An 18721-nucleotide genomic window follows, 5' to 3' on the forward strand; every position below is an offset into this window, starting at 1 on the left:
ATCAGCTCAAAAGGCTAACCAAACTCCTTTTTTCAAGCCTGAAGTGAGTGGTATAGAAATGGAAAATATTGCTAAATTGCTTGCGTAGATAAACCCACAAACTCAAAAAGCCATATTTTGCTACTTTTTGAGAGCAGGGGTTTTGGATTTCAAGGAAATGTGTGATTTAGTTAATTTCTGGGATAAATAGTAGAAATCATGAATGATTGATTTAGGAAGTGATAGAGCAAGTGTAACGGTCACGTCCACACACACACAGGGGGAAGGGTAGTGACCACTGCGCTCCACCCTCACCCCTGGCCCTGCCTACTTGCCTCACGAGTCCTGATGACAGGGGACAACTGGACGGCAATCCCTAACTTAGGATATGTGCAGGGAAGACAGACAAGACAAAATACGGAACATGAACGGACCGGGTCAGAACCAAGAGAGCTACGCAGTACAACGGATTAAGCAAAGAATGGTCAGGAGAAGCCGGGGTCAAATACCAGGAGAGTAGCGAAGTACAAGAGGAGTCCTAAGAGAGTAGTCAGGTGGGAGCCGAGGTCACAATACCAGGATGTATGCGCAGTACAGGAGGAGCAGGCAGAGGATCGTCAGGGAACAGGATCAGGTAAATATTCAGTAGTCCAACAAATAGCCAGGAACCTAGAAATTAACAGGCAACCTGTAGCCAGCAGGCTGCCTGTATTTATAGTGGGGAGTGAGGGTCATGTGACGTGGCCAGCATCACATGACCGACAGACCAACCAGTCGAGCACCGAGTGATCAGCTCGGCGCTCAAGGCAGACTAGGAGCAGGGAGCCACCCAGCTAGTAAAGCCGCCCTGGGAATGAGGTCAAACACAGAACCTCATTCCAAAAGCTAAGCAACAGTTCTGCGGGCAATGGGGGACCGAGTGCACCTTCGGAACCCCGTGACAGCAAGCAATTCTTGAATTTTGAATGGTGATTTTATTTTTGAATGGTTTAGTTTGTGGACAGGAATGTGCTTTTACTATTGTGAAGATGGGACACAGAGTATTTCCATTCTTGTTCCATGGACTGAGTGTTACAGTTCAGACACCTCAATATGAAAGCTCCGCAATTGCTATTAATATAGCCTCCTCGGAGAGCTGCCGTGTGTACAGCTTGTTCCCTTCTTCACCGCCCACTCATGGCATGCACACTACATCTTGTGTGACTTTAATTAACACACTGCTGGAGGTGGCGGGCTGGCTCTGTTGCTGGCCTCCTTTCACTCATCAGATACCACTTACTGTGGAAGCACTTGGCTTTCTTCTTGTCCAGTGAGGGCAGGGCATTGTAGCCATTACTCTCTTACTGCCTTTCTTTGGTCCTTATTCTTAGTTTGGCCCCGTTTCCTCATTACCCTCACGAATGGCTTGATTCAGGGGTCGAGTCGAGGGGGAACGGGTGGAAACGGCGTTCCTGCACTTTTTTCACAGCAGGAACGCCGTTCCCGTTCTGGGCAGGCGCTTCCATAAGGCAGACCAAGCGGCTGCCTTAGGGCGCACCCTGCACAGAGGAAGGGGTGGGCGGAAAAACTTTTTTTTTTTTTATCACTTACTTGCCAGCAGCGCTGCCGGGCGCCCTCCCCTCCCCAGCCAGTGTTCAATCTGTCTAAGCCGCAGATAGGAGCAGGAGGCTGCTGATTGGCCAGTATCAGCTAGCTGCCCTGCCATTGGTCCATCCTTTCACACCCCCTTCTCCCTGGAGCTGAACACAGCAGGAGGCAGGCGTTCTCACAGTGGATCATGTGACCAGTGACGTCACAGACCTCCTTCTAACAAATCCATTCTAGCATCTACCCAGCATGTATGGCAGGACTCTGCTGAGCAAAGACCATGTGCCCAGGTGAGGTGACCACAGAAGTGCCCTGGCATCTGTCTGCTGCTGGAAGCTCAATGTGGAGCTTTATGAATGTAAAAACTAATAGCCAAGAGGCTAAAGAAACCCTGCTTGTCTGCTTCTGACCCTAATCTTAACACATAACGTTCATTTGATTGCAATCTACCCTAACACCTAAAGGGATTTTTTAAAGCCTGCTGTTTCTCTAGATGACCTTATGCTGATAGTAGTGTTAATAGAGTCTCAAAGGTCTGTAAAAATAGGGTAACTGCTTTTATAGACCCTTGAGACTCTATTAACACTACTATAAACATAAGGTCACCTAGAGAAAGAGCAAGTTTAAAAAAAAATAATATTCCCTTTAGGTGTTAAAACATAACTTATTTGATTGCTTGAACACCTAAAGGAAAACAAATTAAAAACCTGCTGTTTCTCAAGATGACCTTATGTCGATAGCAGTGGTATACTGTCAACATAAGGTCATCTAGAGATACAGCAGGTTTTTAAAATTATTTTTCCTTTAGGTGTTACAGCAATCAAATGAAAGTTATGTTATAACACCTAAAGGAAAAACATAATTAAAAAAAGATGCTGTTTCTCTAAATGCCCTGATGTTGATAGTAGTGTTAATAGAGTCTCAAAGGTTTGTAAAAATTGTGTACCTGCTTCTATAGACTTTTGAGACTCTATTACCACTACTTTTAGCATAAGATCATCTGGAGAAACATCAGGTTTTTTAAATTATAATTTTTTCTTTAGGTGTTAGAGCAATCAAATGGAGGGGGAGAAATGTGACATGGGTGAGGATGGGGTTGCATGATGGGCCGGAGACAATGTCTGTAGTCTGTCTGTGCCATGGACGGGGAGAAATATGACATGGAGGGCTGATGGCTGACATGGGGGTCTGATCTGAGGCATTGGGGCTGTGCCTGCGAGCTGAGGTCTAATTAACATTGCGGGTCTGACCTGAGGTGGAATGAAAAATATTGTTTCCTATTATCCTCCTCTAAAACCTAGGTGCGTCTTATGGGCCGGTGCATCTTATAGGGTGAAAAATACGGTACTTGCTTGCTCCTCCTCCCAACCTCCCCTGCCCTTTGTGTACGCCGCGCGCCGTGACGTCACGCGGGGGCATTTGGGTGAGTTCCCACACTTTTTTTCCCAGGACTTGACCCCTGGCTTGATTTGATTCTGCAAGCCTTGGACTTCCACAGACATCTTACTTCCCCTATTCTGCACATATTGTAATGTTTCTACTGAATAGTGGAAGAGCTGATTTTACTGCAGGAAGATACTGTACTGCCCAACAGCAACCTTGGTCTTTTCCTAATTTGTGTTTGGCTCCTTTTTTCTGGGGAGTACTTGCACATAATCTATGAATACCTCATGATTCTACCTTTTGTTTGAACTGTGAGGATACATGTTACACATAGGGATGAGCGAACCAGAACTTTACAGGTTTGGGTTCAGAGTTTGGGCAGTAGAGGAATCCTGTTATGGACTGCGTTATAACAGAACATAACGGAATTCGTAGATAGAATACAAAACGGAAGCCTTTAAGAGGAATTCCATTTTGATCCGTCATAATAGAAGTCTATGGCCAAGCATAATGGATCCGTCTGGCTTCCGTTATGCAGGACTGAAAACATATATATATATATATATACACTGCGTGCAGAATTATTAGGCAAATGAGTATTTTGACCACATCATCATCTTTATGCATGTTGTCTTACTCCAAGCTGTATAGGCTCGAAAGCCTACTACCAATTAAGCATATTAGGTGATGTGCATCTCTATAATGAGAAGGGGTGTGGTCTAATGACATCAACACCCTATATCAGGTGTGCATAATTATTAGGCAACTTCCTTTCCTTTGGCAAAATAGGTCAAAAGAAGGACTTGACAGGCTCAGAAAAGTCAAAAATAGTGAGATATCTTGCAGAGGGATGCAGCACTCTTAAAATTGCAAAGCTTCTGAAGCGTGATCATCGAACAATCAAGCGTTTCATTCAAAATAGTCAACAGTGTCGCAAGAAGCGTGTGGAAAAACCAAGGTGCAAAATAACTGCCCATGAACTGAGAAAAGTCAAGCGTGCAGCTGCCAAGATGCCACTTGCCACCAGTTTGGCCATATTTCAGAGCTGCAACATCACTGGAGTGCCCAAAAGCACAAGGTGTGCAATACTCAGAGACATGGCCAAGGTAAGAAAGGCTGAAAGACGACCACCACTGAACAAGACACACAAGCTGAAACGTCAAGACTGGGCCAAGAAATATCTCAAGACTGATTTTTCTAAGGTTTTATGGACTGATGAAATGAGAGTGAGTCTTGATGGGCCAGATGGATGGGCCCGTGGCTGGATTGGTAAAGGGCAGAGAGCTCCAGTCCGACTCAGAGGCCAGCAAGGTGGAGGTGGAGTACTGGTTTGGGCTGGTATCATCAAAGATGAGCTTGTGGGGCCTTTTCGGGTAAAGGATGGAGTCAAGCTCAACTCCCAGTCCTACTGCCAGTTTCTGGAAGACACCTTCTTCAAGCAGTGGTACAGGAAGAAGTCTGCATCCTTCAAGAAAAACATGATTTTCATGCAGGACAATGCTCCATCACACGCGTCCAAGTACTCCACAGCGTGGTTGGCAAGAAAGGGTATAAAAGAAGAAAATCTAATGACATGGCCTCCTTGTTCCCCTTATCTGAACCCCATTGAGAACCTGTGGTCCATCATCAAATGTGAGATTTACAAGCAGGGAAAACAGTACACCTCTCTGAACAGTGTCTGGGAGGATGTGGTTGCTGCTGCACGCAATGTTGATGGTGAACAGATCAAAACACTGACAGAATCCATGGATGGCAGGCTTTTGAGTGTCCTTGCAAAGAAAGGTGGCTATATTGGTCACTGATTTGTTTTTGTTTTGTTTTTGAATGTCAGAAATGTATATTTGTGAATGTTGAGATGTTATATTGGTTTCACTGGTAAAAATAAATAATTGAAAGGTATATATTTGTTTTTTGTTAAGTTGCCTAATAATTATGCACAGTAATAGTCACCTGCACACACAGATATCCCCCTAAAATAGCTAAAACTAAAAACAAACTAAAAACTACTTCCAAAAATATTCAGCTTTGATATTAATGAGTTTTTGGGTTCATTGAGAACATGGTTGTTGTTCAATAATAAAATTAATCCTCAAAAATACAACTTGCCTAATAATTCTGCACTCCCTGTATATATATATGTATATACTGTATATATATATATATATATATATATATATATGTAATATCCCCTTAAAAGAGAATACTGAGGGTGCTGCCACACGTTCAGGTTTTTTGGATGCAGTTTTTGAAGCCAAAATCAGGTGTGGATCATACAAGGGGAGAACCTATTAGGCCGAGTTCACACGAACGTGTGTGATCCGTGGCCACAGTTTCGTGTGCATTCCGCATCACGGATGCGGACCCATTCACTTCAATGGGTCCGCAAATCTGGAATTGCGGAACGGCCGCACAGAACGGGACCCCTCGGAAGCACTACGGAGTGCTTCCGTGGAGTTGCGTCCCGAACTTCCGTTCCGCAAAAAGATAGAACAGGTCCTATCTTTTTGTGGAACGGACGGATCGCGGACCCATTAAAGTGAATGGGTCTGCGATCCGATGCGGCTGACCCACAGCCGGCGATCGTGCATTGCGGCCCGCAATTTGTGGGCTGCAGCACGGGCACGGGTCACACACGTTCGTGTGAACTCGGCCTTAATGACAGGTACTGCTTTTCCACTTTTTTTTTAATCTATTCTTGTTTTTGGCTTCAAAAGCTGCATCAAAAACCTGAACATGTCACCATACTATAAGGATTATACACACTTATGTAAAATCACCATAAATGTTAGTGTATATAAAAGTTCTTGAATTTTTGTGATACACTAGTAATTCAGGGGATTTCTGGAAAAGCTAAATTTATTATGTGAATTTGATTGAAAGGCATATCTAACTAATGCCACATATAATTATTGGGTAAAGCTGGCGCTTATGTATTAAATGACAGCTACTATTAAAGCCTGCAAAGGATATAAAAGTCGATATGGCCCCCGTCATACAAGTTAGTGCCAGGATCTATTTAGTGTGTTGGCATGGTATGTACAGGGTCCTTACAGGTTTGGCATTTACTGTTTACCTGCTGCTGTATTCCATGTATAGCATACAGCAGCAGAGAGATGTTACCTGGCTAGTGTAGAAGAAAATGTATAAAAGTAAAACAAAGCCACATTACCCCATATTTACATGCAGTATCACTTGAATTGTCCAGGGGCCATGCTTGATTTCCTATTTTCATGTATATAAGGCTACTTTCACACCTGCGTTCGGGTGTCCGCTCGTGAGCTCCGTTTGAAGGGGCTCACAAGCGGCCCTGAACGCAGCCGTCCGGCCCTAATGCATTCTCAGTGGAGGCGGATCCGCTCAGAATGCATCCGCCTGCCAGCGTTCAGCCTCCGCTCCGCTCAGTGAGCAGACACCTGAACGCTGCTTGCAGCGTTCGGGTGTCCGCCTGGCCATGCGGAGGCGAGCGGATCCGTCCAGACTTATAATGGAAGTCAATGGGGACGGATCCGCTTGAAGATGACACCATATGGCTCAATCTTCAAGCGGATCCGTCCCCCATTGACTTTCAATGTAAAGTCTGAACGGATCCGCTCAGGCTACTTTCACACTTAGAAATTTTTCTAAGTTATAATGCAGACGCATCCGTTCTGAACGGATGCAAACGTCTGCATTATAGGAGCGGATCCATCTGATGAAACATCAGACGGATCCGCTCTGAACGCTAGTGTGAAAGTAGCCTAACAGGGTACATTTATTAAGACCAGTGTTATACATCTCTCTTAATAATTGTGGTGCATCAGTGCAGGGTCGTGTACCAGAACTGAAATCTATACAAGCAAGGGAACTGGTGTACATTTCAGGTATAATCTACACCAGTTTCCTGGGGTAGATGATAATAAATGTGCCGGTCTAGCTAGGCTTGGCTCAGCACTGCCCACTCCCTACTTCACCCACTTTATGGAAAAGTGGCGAGTGAGGATTAAAATACCCCAAAAAAATGTTTGCATAAGCAGGGCATGCGCCAAATATTGCAGTTTTCTGGCGTACAGGGTTTGATAAATGTTCCCCAATCCGTGTAAGTAGTGGACCAATTTGAATGCCATTGTGCAGTCGTTGGTGTTTTCCTGAGCTGCAGTAAGCATCCCTGTGTGAAACCCGCACTACAAGGATATTTCATACAGTTCTCCACTGCCTGGAGGAATGTAGATACATTACCAGTCCAAGATTAAATACGTCTTAAGAATTTGTAAGATCATGCAATTAAGAATCATATACACACCCACACACGCCTTGATTTTATGAACCACAATGGTGATATCATATGTTGACAAAGAAGAAAGATGTCTTAATAATGATGAGGTAATCTTCCCACATAACAATTGTTTCTAATTGCATCTATTATATTCTGCTTATGTACTATGATAATTGGATTTTCTCACTGAAAAGCACTTCTAGGGAACCTTTTAGGCTTGCTTTATATGCCCACAAGTTCTCCTTAGGATGAGGCCACATGTTACATTTTTTTTCTTTGAAAATTGGGTGTATTCACCGTTTTCCTATGATAAAATGAATGCAGTTTTTCTCACTTGTAGTTTAGAAGGTGACTGACAGGGCAGGGGGCGATTATGAATAAAAGAGACAGGTGGGCAGTCATGTGGCTGTTCAGAAGTGCTGAGGTTGTGCAATTTATAGTTATAAATACTAAGCCGTCCTCCAGTCTCACGCATAGGGACACACGGCCATGTGTTTTTCTCTGGCTCTTGGCTTGCAGAAACATGGTTTAGATTGTGTCCGCTTGCCTGTGGAGAACATAAGCTGAACGATGCACAATTATAACATTTGGTACGGGAGATCATTCATTATTTCATGAGGACAGTTTGATTATTTAGCAACTGACATAGTATCGAGCAAGTGACACATCATTGAGGCAGTGTCTAGAGATAGCCATAGATATGGGATTTTGGCAGCAGAATCCTTTCAGTTCAGTGGGATCCAGTTACTGTGTTGTATTGCCATTACACTTAGATTCTCAGATCTCTCTGCAACTGCCACACACTCTGCACTTTGATTGACAGGGCCAGGCACTGAAAACATCATCAAAGTGCAGAGGGCGTGGCAATTGCAGAGAAAAAAGAGCCTCTAGGTGTAATGGCAACGCCCCCTTTGCTCCTAGAGGCTCATTTGCATATATTAAAACGTAATTCTTCTCAGCAATTTATTTATTTTATTTTATGCACTTATATAGCGCTACTATATTACGCAGCGCTTTACAGACATTAGCATCAAGCTTTCCACAATGGAGCCCGCAATCTAAGTTTCCTAGTATGTCTTTGGAGTGGGAGGAAACCGGAGTACCCGGAAGAAACCCAATCAAACATTAAGTGTGGGCACACATGAACATGGGACTAACACAGGTGCCTTCAGCTGCCAAGTGCACATGTAACAGGTCAGCCAGTTTCAGAGATACAAATCTGCTGACAGATGCCCTTTAAAGCTGGCAGTCAGAAAACAAGAGAAGGCAGAAGTATTTGTTACCTGTTTGTACATGTGCAGTTAGCGCTATGAACAGAATAGATAGTGTCACTGCCTGTATTCCGCTACTTATGTCATCACCTGCAGGTTGCTGCTAGGTCTATCTCCACCCAGTAAAAGTAGAGCTAGACTTACTTACACTGTTGAATAGCTTTGTAAATAATGCATGTGTTTTAAAGTGCCCTGTCTGCTTTCTATTACAGCTGACTCCAGGGGGTAAAGCTGAGTTGGCTGGAGTGAACGTTGGCGACTGGTTGCTACAGATCGATGGTGAAAGCACCTCAAATTTGACTCACATTGAAGCCCAGAACAAGATCCGAGCCAGCAGCAACAAACTAAGCCTAGCCCTGAGCAGGTAAGAAACTGAGTAGATCCACAGGAACCCTGAGAAACCTGCCATTGTGGGACTGCTAGCAGATGATGACTGGTGGCTGAGATGTAGACATCAAGCTGTCTCTACAAAAAATAAGTATCTATGGCCTATTCTTATGCTAGAATAAAATGAAATGACCTTTGTTTTCTCGCTTTAGATTCTCCATGGGACTGAGTAATCAACCAAAGGTAAATTTCTTCCATCAGTAACAAGCATTTGAATGGTGTGTGGGTGTTGTCTGACTGTGAGCAGGGGAAGATGAAGGAGGGGGAGCATTCTATGGCTGTTTTTATCCACTTGTATCTGATATATTTGTATCTATCCTCGCTTTCTTCATTTGAGTGGGAATTCAACCTGTCTGCTTTAGTCTTCTCTTTTGATCTATGCAATAACCATTATCCACAAATGCACATGGAGTCTGTCTCCTTTCTGCTGTAACCTCTCACTTTGGCTCGCCTGGCACCAAACTCATAGATACCCCCTCTCCCAACGTACAGTGCCCGCTTCCCTCTTCCACTGCATTCCTGAAGCTGTATGTGCCCTGCAGGGTAAACAGAGGCTGTTTTATTCTAAGCTGCAGGAATGTGTCTGGTGATCTCATGGGAATGTGTTACTTGAAGAAGATGAATTATCACTAACGTATACGGTAACTGTGCCGTCAGTTAGCTTTCTCCTAGTTTCTGGTTGGTATGACGAATAGACATACAGGAAAGAACTAAGATGCTTTGACATCCCTTAAAGAAAGTCCCACTGAAGAGCTGAACCATGATCATGTCTTATAGACATAACACATTGGTGCATGTATATATTATATATATATACGGTAATCATTGCAAAAATTCTGCAACATTTTCATCAAGTCATAGCAAGCAGTGATTTTCCTTTAGCTGATGAGTCATTGGTTGAAAAGCATTTGCAGGCAGAAATCATTCATGTGTGGGTGCAATTAACATCCATAGCGATTACGTTAGTGGAATTAATGGGGAAAACAGTGCGCATAAATTCCACTTTTAATGGTGCTATATTTAAAAGGTAGGCTTATCGTAGGTGGTTCTAGGTTCCGTTAGCAGCAAGCTTGTTTTTCTTAGCTTTTTTTTTTCTTGAAGTACGCCATTGTTTTTCATGGGCTAATTGCATGGCAAAGTGTGCTTTTTTGGTATATTTTTTGTGGAATATTCCAGAAATACTTTTCTTGTTAACATAGGGAATTGTATAGATCTGTGTGCAACAGTTTGAACAAAAAAAGTGTGAACAATTTATAGTTTTTTTTAAAATATAGTGAAGTCAATAATTATTGCATATTTTCTTCACTTCCCTAGACTGAAACACTATGTAAAGGAAAACTGTTTCCGTTCTTATCCATATGTCGTTAGGCTTTTTATAGTAGTTGAACATTGTTTATATGACGTGCAGTTTTTACATGCATTTTGTGACTTTTTTAAATATATGTCATCTTCTATAAAATTTTACAGCATTATTTAACCCCTTAAGGACCCTCGCCGTACATGTACGGCGCTGGTGGACGTGACTTAAGGACCAGCTGCGCCCTCTTAATCAGCGTCACAGACCCGGCAGTCACTGACAGCCGGGCCCCTGCTGCATATGCCGGCATTGGTGAAAACACAGATGCCAGCGTGTTAACCCCTTGCATGCAAAGGGGTCGTGGAAGGTACGGGTGACCCGATGGCAGAGAAGGCAAGCCCAATGCGCAATGCTTCTATGGAAGCCTGTGAGATCCAGCCCTTAGGCTGGGTCTCACAGGCAGGCTGTCAGCATAAAAGCTGACAACAAATGCATTACAATACAGGTTGTATTGTAATGCATTGCAGAGGGTATTAGAACCCAGAAGTTGAAGTAACAGTGGGACAAAAAAAATGTGTTTTTCATAATAAAAAAAAGTTTCAAGTAAAAAAAAAAAAAATAAATTCCCAAAATAAAACACATAAAATTGTAAAGAAAAAAAGAAAGAAAACAGACATATTGGGTATTGCCGCGTCCGTAACGACCAGATCTACAAAAATATCACATAATTCACCCCTCACTGAACTCCGTAGAAAAAATAAAATGAAAATTGTGTTAAAACAATAATTGTTTTGTCACCTTACATCACAAAAAGTGCAACACCTAGCGATCAAAAAGGCGTATGCCCCCCAAAATAGTACCAATCAAACCGACACCTCATCCCACCAAAAATGAGCCCCTACAAAAAACTATCGGGCAAAAAATAAAAAAAAATATGTCTCAGAATATGGAGACACTAAAACATGATTTTTTTTGTTTAAAAATGCTTTTATTGTATAAAACTTGGGCTACATGCACACAAATGTTGTTTGTTTAAGTGTCCGTCTCGTTTATTTTTTTGTGGAAAGGATCCGGACCCATTCATTTCAATGGGTCCGCAAAAAATGCGGACAGCACACCGTGAACATGTCCTATTCTTGTCCATTTTAGGCATTGTTACAATAGATACGCAAAAATAAAACGGATGGCATACGGTCGTGGCAAAACGCATACGGTTGTGTGCATGTAGCCTTAAATAAATAAAAAAAAGTATACATCTTAGGTATTGCTGCGTCCATTACAACCTGCTGTCTAAAAATATCACATGAACTAACCCCTCAGGTGAACACCGTAAAAATAATTATCTAAAAACGTTGTAAAAAAAAAGCAATTTTATTTTCACCTTACATCACAAAAAGTGTAATACCAAGTGATCAAAAATGCACACTAAAATAGTACCAAACAGTCATCTCATACAAAAATATTAGCCCCTACATAAGAAAAATATGGCTTTCAGAATATGGAGACACAAAAAAATATTTTTTTTCAAAAATGTTTTATTATGTAAAACTGAAACAAACAACCAAAAAAGTAGTCATATTTGGTATTGTCGCATCCGGAACAACCTGCTCTATAAAAATAGCACATGATCTAACCTGTCAAATGAAAAACAAAAAGTGTAATAAAGAACAACCAAAAATCATATGTATCCTAAGGCCTCCTGCACACGATCTCGCCCTGTGGTCGTGCTGCGGCCCGCAAACTAAGGGCCACAATGCACGAACACCGTCCGTGGGGCAGCTGCAGCAGATTGCGGACCCATTCACTTTAATGGATCCGCGATCCAGCCGTTCCGCAAAAACATAGGACATGTTCTATCTTTTTGCAAAACGAAAGTACGGGACATAACCCCACGAAAGCACTCCGTAGTGCTCCCGTAGGGTTCTGTTCCGTGCTACCATTCCGCTTACCCAGATTTGCGGACCCATTCAAGTGAATGGGTCCGCATCCGTGATGCGGAATGCCCACGGAACAGCACCCGTGTATAGCGGATTCGCAAATGCGGTCCGCAATACGGCAACGGGGCGCACACGTTCGTGTGCAGGAGGCCTTAAATAGTACCAACAAAACTGCCACCTTATCCCATAGTTTCCAAAATTGGGTCACTACTCTAGGGATGCATCTTCAAATGTGACAAGGCACGACATGGCAACTTAAAATTATCCCAGTGAAATCTGCCTTCCAAAAACCATATGGCGTTCCTTTCCTTCTGCTCCCTGCCCTGGCTGTTAACCCTTCCTTTTTTAGCGAAAAAATAATAATAAAAATGAAAAATCTGCCAAAAAATCTTGTGAAACACCTAAAGGGTTAACAAAGTTTGTAAAAATCAGTTTTGAATACCTTGAGGGGTGTAGTTTCTAAAATGGGGCCATGGTTTCTATTATATAAGCCCCACAAAGTGACTTCAGACCTTACAAATTTGGTTTTGGAAATTTTCTTCAAAATTTTAAGATTTGCTTCTAAACTTCTAAGCCTTCTAACTTCCTAAAAAAAGAAAATGTAATTTACAAAATAATCCAAACATGAAGTAAACATATGGGAAATGTAAAGTAATAACTATTTTATGAGGTATCACTATCTGTTTTGAAAATTGCTAATTTTTCCAAATTCTTGGTAAATTTGGTATTTTTTTATAAATAAAAATGAAATATTTTGACTCAAATTTACCACTGTCATGAAGTACAATATGTGACGAGAAAATAGAATGGCTTGGATAAGTAAAAGTGTTTTAAAGTTATCACCACATAAAATGACACATTTAGGTATATATATGACAGTATAGGTCTTATAAAGTGTATTAGAATCATCTAAGTATCCCCCCTGTCCACCTTATAAATACAGTAAAATGAAGTTTTATAACCTGCTTGAATCGTGTTCAATCTGCCCAAGGGGTGGCGTTTCATCTCAACTTGCGCCCAGCCTCGCCCCAACTGCTGTTTGAAGCGCCGCCCAGCTCATCAATATTCACTTCGCTGGACGGCTACTAGTGTCCCCGACGCAAGATCCGGCGCATGCCCAATACATCGGCCTCCGCTGCTCTGTTACATCTCAAAAGGGGTTAATTAGTGCGCAGGCGCGATATGATTAGTGCGGATTAGTGCGCCGCCCAGCGAAGTGAATATTGATGAGCTGGGCGGCGCTTCAAACGGCAGTTGGGGCGAGGCTGGCTGGGCGCAAGTTGAGATGAAACGCCACCCCTTGGGCAGATTGAACAGGATTCAAGCAGGTTATAAAACTTCATTTTACTGTATTTATAAGGTGGACAGGGGGGATACTTAGATGATTCTAATACACTTTATAAGACCTATACTGTCATATATATACCTAAATATGCTTTTTGGGCCTGTCAGTGTCCCTTTAAAGTGAAAAATGTCAGGGTCCTGAAGGGGTTAAACTTTATTAATTTCATAAAAATGCTACTAACCCTTAAAATGCTGCTAAACTACACATATCAAACTGCCTGGCCAGAGCATGCATATGTTTCCAGACTTTTCCCGTGGGAACAAAGGATCAGGCATAATGAGATCCAACATGCCATATCTTTCCCTCACTGACTTCTGCCATTCAGGGACAGTGATGCCTCATACACATTAGATAATTGGTAGTCCCGCCTAAATTGTCAGGTTTGCCTGACTTTCATCTAATGTGTTTGGGCACCTTTAGGCCTCCTGCACACGACCGTTGTGTGCACCCGTGGCCGTTGTGCCGTTTTCCGTTTTTTTCGCTGACCCATTGACTTTCAATGGGTCCGTGGAAAAAACGGAAAATGCACCGTTTTGCAGCCGCATCCGTGATCCGTGTTTCATGGCCGTGAAAAAAATATGACCTGTCCTATTTTTTTCACGGCCAACGGTTCACGGACCCATTCAAGTCAATGGGTCCGTGAAAGAACACGGATGCACACAAGATTGGCATCCGTGTCCGTGATCCGTGGCCGTAGGTTAGTTTTTATACAGACGGATCCGAAGATCCGTCTGCATAAAGCTTTTTCAAAGCTGAGTTTTCACTTCGTGAAAACTCAGAACCGACAGTATATTCTAACACAGAAGCGTTCCCATGGTGATGGGGACGCTTCTAGTTAGAATACACTACAAACTGTGTACAAGACTGCCCCCTGCTGCATGGCAGCACCCGATCTCTTACAGGGGGCCGTGATCAGCACAATTAACCCCTTCAGGTGCGGCACCTGAAGGGGTTAATTGTACTATCATATCCCCCTGTAAGAGATCAGGGCTGCCAGGCAGCAGGGGGCAGACCACCCCCCCCTCCCCAGCTTGAATATCATTGATGGCCAGTGCGGCCCCCCCCCCCCCCTCTATTGTAATTATTCGTTGGTGGCACAGTGTGCGCCCCCCATCGGCCCCCCCTCCCTCTATAGCATTAACAACATTGGTGGCCAGTGTGCGGCCTCCCATCTCCCCCCCCCATCATCATTGGTGGCAGCGGAGTTCCGATCGGAGTCCCAGTTTAATCGCTGGGGCTCCGATCGGTAGCCATGGCAACCAGGTCGCTACTACAGTCCTGGTTGCCATGGTTACATAGCAATAGTACAATAGTTGAAGATTCATACTTACCAGCTGCTGCGATGTTCGTGTCCGGCCGGGAGCTCCACCTACTGGTAAGTGACAGCCTCAGGTCTGTGCGGCGCATTGCTAAATGAACTGTCACTTACCAGTAGGAGGAGCTCCCGGCCGGACACGAACATCGCAGCTCCCAGGTAAGTATGAATCTTTTACTATTGCTAGTAAACCGCTGCCACCAATGATCGGGGAGGGGGGGGGGGGAGATGGGAGGCCGCACACTGGCCACCAATGTTGTTAATGCTATAGAGGGAGGGGGGGGGGCCGATGGGGGGCGCACACTGTGCCACCAACGATTTATTACAATAGAGGGAGGAAGGGGGGGCGCACACTGTGCCACCAACGATTTATTACAATAGAGGGAGGAAGGGGGGGGGGCGCACACTGTGCCACCAACGATTTATTACAATAGAGGGAGGAAGGGGGGGGGCGCACACTGTGCCACCAATGAATTATTACAATAGAGGGAGGAAGGGGGGGGGGGGGGGCGCACTGGCCACCAATGATATTCAAACTGGGGAGGGGGGGGGGTCTGCCCCCTGCTGCCTGGCAGCCCTGATCTCTTACAGGGGGATATGATAGTACAATTAACCCCTTCAGGTGCGGCACTTGAGGGGTTAATTGTGCTGATCACGGCCCCCTGTAAGAGATCGGATGCTGCTAGGCAGCAGGGGGAAATCATGTACACAGTTTGTAGTATATTCTAACTAGAAGCGTCCCCATCACCATGGGAACGCCTCTGTGTTAGAATATACTGTCGGAAATGAGGTTTCACGATCTAACTCATATCCGACAGTATATTCTAACATAGGGGCGTTCCCATGGTGATGGGGACGCTTCAAGTTAAAATATACCATCGGATTGGAGAAAACTCCGATCCGATGGTATAAAAGGGACTCCAGACTTTACATTGAAAGTCAATAGGGACGGAGCCGTTTGAAATGGCACCATATTGTGTCAACGTCAAACGGATCCGTCCCCATTGACTTGCATTGTAATTCAGGACTGATCCGTTTGGCTCCGCACGGCCAGGCGGACACCAAAACGACTTTTTTTTCATGTCCGTGGATCCTCCAAAAATCAAGGAAGACCCACGGACGAAAAAACGGTCACGGATCACGGAAAAACGGGACCCGTTTTTGCGGACCGCAAAAAAATACGTTCGTGTGCAGGAGGCCTTAGTCTGGCACTTGCTTCTGGAACATTTGTAATCCCATTAGCTTAGAAGCAGACGAATGTGCCGATTTATTTATTTTTTTTAAATATGCAGTGGAAAAGTTTGGGCTTCTTTTTGAAAATATGTTTTTTTTATCAAGGTATCATTAATTTGATTAAAACATGTAGTCAATGCAATAAAAAGCAAATCACTTTAGATGCTTAAAGTTATTATTGATCTGTGGATCATTATTCACATATGACTGCAAAGTCCTTGGCATTTCTGACTTTAAGAAACAGCTTTCTCACAAAACGCAAAAGTTCATTTTGGTTGAGTTAGTTGAACGGTATTCCATGTATCAGAATGCCAAGTAACTAAACATTTCATAAAAATTCCTCCACTAAAGGAAGGCAAGCTGGATCTAACCTGGATAGAAAAAGCTGAATATGTACATGCATGAGAAAGAGACACTGAAGTTGAGTCACATCCTTAAATAATATGTTCAAAATAACAGTGCCATCTGCAACATTTAAAAGACCATTCCCAGGCTGAGGCCAAGTTTTATATAAAAAGTCATTAATGACTGAGAAAATGAGAAGCAAGTAAAGGCGTTCTGATCAAAGAAGAAATTGCATGTGTGCCTGATTAGTGTCTGATGACGAGGTGGAAATGTAAGGGTACAGAGCTGCATAGGTTCTGGAGAGGTGGGAGATTTATACAGGAAAACAAAGAATGAACTAGTTAAAGGCCATGTACACCTTTGGGGGCAATTTTTGTTTATTATTGCATTTTACAAATTTTTGCCTAAAAATCATATTTTTAATTGTCCTTTATTGAAAATATTGACCCATTATGTCAAAATGGGTTAATTGTTTTTCTGACTTTGTGACTGGTGCTTTCACTTTGCGCCTGTCATCTAATATACCTTATCTGTAAACTACTGAGAGGTCATCAACACTTACCGTATATACTCGAGGCACATATTTTTGTGCTCAAAAAGCCCCCTCGTCTTATACTCGAGTCTAGGTCTGTATTATGGCAACTTACATTGCCATAATACAGACCATGACATGTTGGGGGCCGGAGAAGCTGTTACTTACCTTTACAGCTACTCCGGTCAGCTCCCAGCACATCCGCGCGGCACCTCTGTTAAAGGGACACTGACAGGCCCAATAAGCATCCAGCCGTTCTGAAGCCCCACCCAGCTCATCAATATTCACTTCGCTGGGCGGCGGCTACAACTCTCCCCGACTCAAGTGCCCGGCGCATGCGCATAAAGCAGAGGCTGCAGCGGCCTCTAAGACGCAGACTGTCTGTACGCAGGCGCGAAGTGACCCCGGCCGGGCGCATGCGCTGAAGATTAGACGGAGGACGTGCCCAGAGGATTGAATTGGCCATGCGCAGGATCTTGAGTCGGGGAGAGTTGTAGCCGCCGCCCAGCGAAGTGAATATTGATGAGCTGGGCGGGGCTTCAGAACGGCAGTTGGGAGCGGCTGGCTGGGCGCATTTTGAGATGAAACGCCGCCCCTTGGGCAGATTGGAGACGAGACAAGCAGGTTATAAAACTTTAGTTTTCGGTATTTATAAGGTGGATGGGGGGATACTTAGATGATTTTAATACACTTGATAAGACCTGTACTGTCATATATATACCTAAATATGCTTATTGGGCCTGTCAGAGTCAGACTCCCATCAATCTGAGTCACCCTCTTGCAGATGTGTGTATATAATGTAGAGTGTGTGCATTATATACACATAATGAAATTTACCAGTAGCTGCTGCATTTCCCACCCTAGTCTTATACTCGAGTCAATAATTTTTCCTATTTTTTTGGGGTAAAATTAGGGGCCTCGGCTTATATTCGGGTCGGCTTATACTCGAGTATATACGGGTATGTAAGCCACATTCTTATCAGTAAGATAAGAACTGAGATATAATTAGTGTGCATAATGTCAGAGAGCAAGACGCACCTGTCCTGACTAAGGTTGTCACGATACCAACATTTTTATTCGATTTCGATACCTGTCACGAGTTAGAGATCCAGCGACAGACCTCTGCGTCGTCAAGCAATAAACAAACGGAAATCAGGTACAGACACACAAGAGTTTATAGCACAAACAAAAGGCCAGGGAAGGCAGCACAGACAAAACATGAACTCTATGTACCGTCAGCACAGTGGGAGGAAACCCCCACCGCGCCACTGTCTAGTAATACTTCAGAGGGGCGTGACTAAGCAACTCCTGGTATTCACTAGGGCCTCAGATGGTAGGGTTAGACTTTGCAGCGGGAAGTTGCCAGGATCCACTTCAGAGCGTGGACTAGACAGTGACAGCAGGAACGACCGGACAACAGGTACCAGAAGGTACCGGCGGTACATAGGCAAACATAACACAGACAGGCACATATAAACAAGGCAACTAATAACACAAGCAGGAGTACATCGCAAGGAACAAGGAGTGGCAATGAGCAGAGAAGGACTTGCTCCACCAGTAGTAAACTGCATGGCCTTGCCCATGGCACTCTGCAGCAAAGAAAGCTGCAGCAAGGGCTTGCTTAACAGAATAACCCCTAACGCAGAGACAGAACCCTCCATACGGAGGAACGAATATAAAATAGGGGAAGACAGGTACAAAACAAGACAGACAAGACAAATCAGGGCAGACGAATAAAGACATAATAATACACACAGGGGAACTCAAACATAACTGGCAACCCTGATAACAGAAACACAGGAGAAAGGACGACAATGAGCAAGAAGGCGAACTCACAGAACATAGACAGACACGGATC

At 43.8% G+C, this 18721-nt stretch overlaps 1 protein-coding gene across 3 annotated transcripts in view; it reads left to right on the forward strand.

Moving 5' to 3' along the window:
* PDLIM7 (PDZ and LIM domain 7) overlaps window positions 1-18721 on the forward strand; it is a 173420-nt gene that overhangs the window by 59981 nt on the left and 94718 nt on the right. For all 3 annotated transcript variants that reach the window (XM_040405480.1, XM_040405472.1, XM_040405489.1), the window contains exons 3-4: window positions 8685-8836; window positions 9012-9042. In XM_040405480.1, the coding sequence (XP_040261414.1) occupies window positions 8685-8836; window positions 9012-9042 (183 nt within the window). The remainder of the gene's footprint in view (window positions 1-8684; window positions 8837-9011; window positions 9043-18721) is intronic.

The sequence above is a fragment of the Bufo bufo genome, chromosome 1, assembly GCF_905171765.1.
Source record: "Bufo bufo chromosome 1, aBufBuf1.1, whole genome shotgun sequence".
Lineage (NCBI taxonomy): Eukaryota > Metazoa > Chordata > Amphibia > Anura > Bufonidae > Bufo > Bufo bufo.